The 5538-nt window shown below is 46.8% G+C and overlaps 1 protein-coding gene and 2 pseudogenes across 1 annotated transcript; 2 read left to right on the top strand and 1 right to left on the bottom strand.

Annotated features, from left to right (window-relative positions):
- Positions 1-421: 421 nt before the first annotated feature.
- On the top strand, positions 422-1980 carry LOC110740397 (annotated as a pseudogene).
- A 217-nt stretch (positions 1981-2197) lies between these two features.
- LOC100997195 lies at positions 2198-3232 on the top strand (annotated as a pseudogene).
- Positions 3233-4209: 977 nt separating this feature from the next.
- LOC108582545 (60S ribosomal protein L36a-like) lies at positions 4210-4873 on the bottom strand. The gene has a single exon (XM_017950209.3). It carries the CDS (start codon positions 4574-4576, stop codon positions 4256-4258), a length of 321 nt encoding a protein of 106 aa, XP_017805698.1. The 5' UTR covers positions 4577-4873; the 3' UTR covers positions 4210-4255.
- Positions 4874-5538: the final 665 nt, after the last annotated feature.

Genomic DNA, 5538 nt, shown 5'->3' with positions numbered 1-5538 from the left:
GCCATTGCACTCCAGCCTGGGCGACAGTGCGAGACTCCGTCTTAAAAATAAATAAATAAATAAATAAATAAATAAATAAATAAATAACAAACAATAAGCCCTCTCGCCTAGTCTCTCCTTTGTCCTCCAGACCCTCGTGGCCGCCGGCGTTCGTGGTTCGCGCCCCTGCTTCCTCCGCCCCGCTGACTCGCCGCTTCCTCCTGGGCCCCATCGCCCCGAACCCGGGACTGTGCTTCCCGGCAGGCGCCGCGGCTAATGAAGGGCTGAGGATTTGGCGGCGGCACCCCGAGAGTCCGGGCGAGGGGGCTTTGTGCGCTGCGACGGCTGCCAGCACGGAGGCGGAGGTCCAGGGGCTGTGCACAGGTCGCCGCGGAGAGGCATGCGATTTCCCAGTCGAGCGTCGAGGACCCTGCTCCCCAGGCCGGGCTGCCAGACGTAGGCTCCTCTCTGGCGGCAGCGGGGGCGCGGCGACCCCCGTCTCTCGGCCTCCCCTTCCCGCCCCACCTCCCGAGCCTTCCTCCTGCCGCAGCACGCCTGGCCTGACCCGGCTGTGGCCGTCCTAGATCTCCGTGTCCCTCCTGTGATTGCATTGACACGACCGGGGCGTTAGAACGGGACAAACTGAAGGCCTGATGAGAGGAAGGGAAAGTTAAGAATGCTGGAGCAGAACAATGGATTTCTCTTTCTCTTTCATGCAAGGGATCACGGGAAACACAGTTCAACGACCACCTCAACTCATTGACTCAACCAGCATCCATCAGGAGGATGCCTTTGATAACAACAGTGACATTGCTGAAAATGGTGGCCAGACACCATATGAAGCTACCTTGCAGCAAAGCTTTCAGTACTCACCTACAACACATCTTCCTTCACTCACAAATGGCTACCATCAATCAGCATGTATGAAACTCAAACCAAATACCAGTCGTATAATCGATATCCTAATGGGTCAGCCAATGGCTTTGGTGCAGTTACAAACTTTTAGCCCCACTGACTATTATCATTCAGAAATTCTAAACACAAGACCACATGAAATTCTAGAAAAACCTTCCCCTCCACAGCCATCACTCCCCTCCTTCAGTACCACAAACTGTGATTCCAAAGAAGACTGGCTCACCTGAAGTTAAACTAAAAATAACCAGAACTATCCAGAATGGCAGGGAATTGTTCAAATCTTCCCTTTGTGGAGACCTTTTAAATGAAGTACAGGCAAGTGAGCACACGAGAAGTCAAAGCATGAAAGCAGAAAAGAGAAAAAAAACCAAAAAGCATGACTCATCAAGATCTGAAGAGTGCAAGTCACACAAAATCCCCAAATTAGAACCAGAGGAACAAAATAGACCAAATGAGAGGGTTGACACCATATCAGAAAAACCAAGGGAAGATCCAGTACTAAAAGAGGAAGCCCCAGTTCAGCCAATACTATCTTCTGTTCCAACAACAGAAGTGTCTACTGGTGTTAAATTTCAGGTTGGTGATCTTGTGTGGTCCAAGGTGAGAACCTATCCGTGGTGACCTTGTATGGATTCAAGTGATCCCCAGCTTGAGGTTCATTTCAAAATTAACACAAGAGGTGCCCGAGAATATCATGTCCAGTGTTTTAGCAAACAGCCAGAGAGGGCGTGGGTTCATGAAAAATGCGTACAGGAGTATAAAGATCATAAGCAGTATGAAGAATTACTGGCTGAGGCAACCAAACGAGCCAGCAATCACTCTGAGAAACAAAAGATTCGGAAACCCTGACCTCAGAGAGAACATGCTCAATGGGATTTTGGCGTTGCCCATGCAGAGAAAGCATTGGAAATGACTTGAGAAGAAAGAATAGAACAGCATACTTTTATCTATATTGATAAACAACCTGAAGAGGGTTTATCCCAAGCAAAAAAGAATGTTGGGGCCGGGTGCAGTGGCTCACGCCGGTAATCCCAGCACTTTGGGAGGCCAAGGAGGGTGGATCATGACGTCAGGAGATCGTAACTAACACAGTGAAACCCCGTCTCTACTAAAAAAAAAAATGCAAAAAAATTAGCCAGACCTAGTGGCGTGCGCCTGTAGTCCCAGCTACTCGGGAGGCTGAGGCAGGAGAATGGCATGAACCCAGGAGGCAGAGCTTACAGTGAGCGGAGATCGCACCACTGCACTCCAGCTTGGGCAACAGAGAGAGACTCCCTCTCAAAAAAAAAAAAAAAAAAAGAATGTTGTCTCCAAAGCCGAAGTTAAAAAAAAACCTGATGACCGAGATCTGTGCTTTGTACTCAGCCAGAATAGACCAATGCAGGGGAGATGGCCTCCTCACTCTCAAGTACTGACATTCGAAGACACAGCCAGAGGCAGCACACAAGTGTAGAGGAGGAAGAGCCACCTCCTGTTAAAATAGCCTGGAAAACTGTGGCAGCAAGGAAATCCTACCAGCTTCCATTACAATGCACAAAGGGAGTCTGGATTTGCAGAAGTGTAACATGTCTCCAGCTGTGAAAATTGAACAAGTGTTTGCTCTTCAGAATGCTACAGAGGATGGGAAATTAATCAACTTGTTTATTCAACAAAGGGAATTGGTAACAAAACAGAAATAAGTGTCAGGGGGCAAGACAGGCTTATAATTTCTAGACCAAACCAGAGAAATGAAAAGCCAGTGCAGAATATATCATCTCTTGAAGCAACATCTGGTTCTACAGGCTCAGTAGAAAAGAAGCAACAGAGAAGATCAATTAGAACTCGTTCTGAATCAGAGAAGTCTACTGAGGTTGTGTCAAAGAAGGTAAGAAAGGAGCAGGTTGAAACAGTTCCTCGGGCTGCAGTGAAGACCAGATTACAGGAAGGGTGGGCAGACTGGGGAGTGCAGGGCTCTGTCAGATCCAGTGACAGCTCTGTCTTCACAGCGGTTGAAGAAACTGTAGACTGACATTCCTGTACAATTTCATCCCAGAAACTCCAGACTTGTAGTCTCCCTGCAAGATTTCTTTGTCTGTTGGCAGCTTGATAAACAGTTTCTTTGTTTTTGATTTTGATTTTGCCAATCATCATTATTGGCATTTTCCTGCCTGGTTTTTTCTTCAAGACACTGAACAATTGCTTTAACATTCAAATGATTTTTTTTTTTTTCAGTTTGAGCTGGATGGGTACAGCTTAAATCATGGGTCCAGCCTAAAAACCACCATTTAACTTACACTCATCAATTTCAACATGGACTGTTTTTTATTTATTTATTTATTTTTAAGTTTTTTTTTTTTTTTTTTTTGAGATGGAGTCTCACTCTGTCACCCAGGCTGGAGTGCAGTGGTGCAATCTCAGCTCACTGCAACCTCTGCCTCCCAGGTTCAAGCGATTCTCCTGCCTCAGCCTCCTGAGTAGCTGGAATTACAGGCACGTGCCACGCCTGGCTAATTTTATTTTATTTTATTTTTTGTATTTTTAGTAGAGACTGGGTTTCACCGTGTTGGTCAGGCTGGTCTCGAACTCCTGACCTCGTGATCGGCCCACTTTGGCCTCCCAAAGGGCTAGGATTACAGGCATGAGCCACTGCCCCCGGCCAATTTTTTTGTTTTTAAATAAAGCATGATTAGTGCACATCTGCCAAAAAACAACAACAAAAAGCAAATTCTGAAAGAGAGCCCTGCAATGGGGAAAGAGGATGGGGAAAGAGGTGCCCAAAGGGAAGTGTGGAGTTTAGGAAAGACCAAAGTTAGCTCGGGATTTCCCCTGGAGCCTGGGGGTGGGGGAATTGTATTGAGATAAAGGAGCCCCAGGCACATCTCTCTGGAGCTGACACACAGACCTCTGGGTAATGATTTCAAGCAGGAGGAGCAGGCAAGACCCACTAAGGGTGCCAGAAACAGCAAAATTGGGTGGGTAGATACACAGTCTACCTGGACTGGAGTAGAAAAAGGGAGGATAAAGAAGACAGTATTCACCCCACACACATTTGCTGTGACTTGCTATGTGCAGGGAGCCATGCCCAGTCCTGAGTTCAGTCTCCTGTTAGAAAAGTTTCATCAGAGCCTGACGGAGCAGATTTCCACAAACCCATCAATAACACTTAATGTGCAATGCATTTTGGGCTCAAACCCTGAAGGTGCCTTGAAAAGGCTTGTAAGCTGGGGGTATAGTCCCCTGCCTGAGGAAGGATACCACAGGCTGGGCAGAGCTCCACTGGCCCTTCTCAGGGTGGTTTTCCAGACTCCATTATTATTATTATTATTATTATTATGAGAACATAAACTCAAGATTTTATTGTCTTCATAATAAAAGATGACACTTAGAACTGGATCACTTGGCCCTTTCTCTTCTTATCTCCTCCCAGTTCAAAATGCTTACATCTTTTAATAGCCAGCATTCTCTTAGATCTGCATTTGGGCTCAACGCACTCAAGCCTTAGCACAATCTTCTTTGTAGTTTTAGCCTTTTTCCAGAAAATCGGCTTAGTTTGCCCACCATAGCCACTCTGCTTCCTGTCATAACGCTGCTTTCCCTGGGCATACAGAGAATCCTTGCCCCTCTTGTACTGTGTCACTTTGTGGAGTTGGTGCTTGCCACACTTCTTACAGAAAGTCCGGCGGGTTTTAGGGACGTTAACCATGCTTGCGAGAGCGATATCGGCACAGGAAGAAAGAAAGAAGCCATGCCGCAAACGGAAGTATATAGGAGGTTCCAGACCCCATTATTTTAAATTGCAACGACCAGCACTTTTGATCCTTTGTCCTATTTTTCTGAGCACCACTTACCCCTTTCTGACATATGTTTTATTTATCTATGTGTTTATTGTCTGTTTTCCCCAGTAGAATGCTTCTCCACAAGGGCAGGGTTTTTTTGTTTTTGTTTTTTTTCTTTTTGAGACAGAGTCTCGCTCTGTTGCCCAGGCTGGAGTGCAGTGGTGCAATCTCGGCTCACTGCCAGCTCCACCCCCCAGGTTCAGGCCATTCTCCTGCCTCAGCCTCTCGAGTACCTGGGACTATAGGCGCCCACCACCACGCCCGGCTAATTTTTTGTTTTTGTATTTTTAGTAGAGACCGTGTTTCACCATGTTAGCCAGGATGGTCTCTATCTCCTGACCTAGTGATCCTCCCACCTTGGCCTCCCAAAGTGCTGGGAGTACAGGCATGAGCCACTGGGCCGGCCAGGTTCTTTTAAATCAACTTAATTGAGGGATCATTTACATATAATAAACTGTATCCATTTACCATTGAAAGTGTACAGTTCTGAACTGTGGGATGTATACGGATATATATATACCTGTACAGCCACCACCACTACCATGATACTGAACATTTTCCACTGCCCCCAAAGTAGTAGTCATCCCCATTTCTCCCATTTCCCCCCCCCCCACACTCACCCCAGGCAGCCACGGATCTGCCTCTTGTCACCATAGGCTAGAATTAACAGCAGGGATTTTTATCTGTTTTATTTCTCTGTCCCCAGCACATCAGATGGTGCCTGGCACATGATTGGCACTCAATACATCCTTGGTGAAAGACTGAATTAATGGATGGGAAATCAGATGATTAAGATCTGTCTTCGGGGCCGGGCGCAGTGGCTCCTGCC

This window comes from Papio anubis, chromosome 17 (assembly GCF_008728515.1).
Source record: "Papio anubis isolate 15944 chromosome 17, Panubis1.0, whole genome shotgun sequence".
NCBI lineage: Eukaryota > Metazoa > Chordata > Mammalia > Primates > Cercopithecidae > Papio > Papio anubis.
Note: the sequence above shows the minus strand (reverse complement) of the source record. Positions and strands in the feature narration are given on the sequence as shown.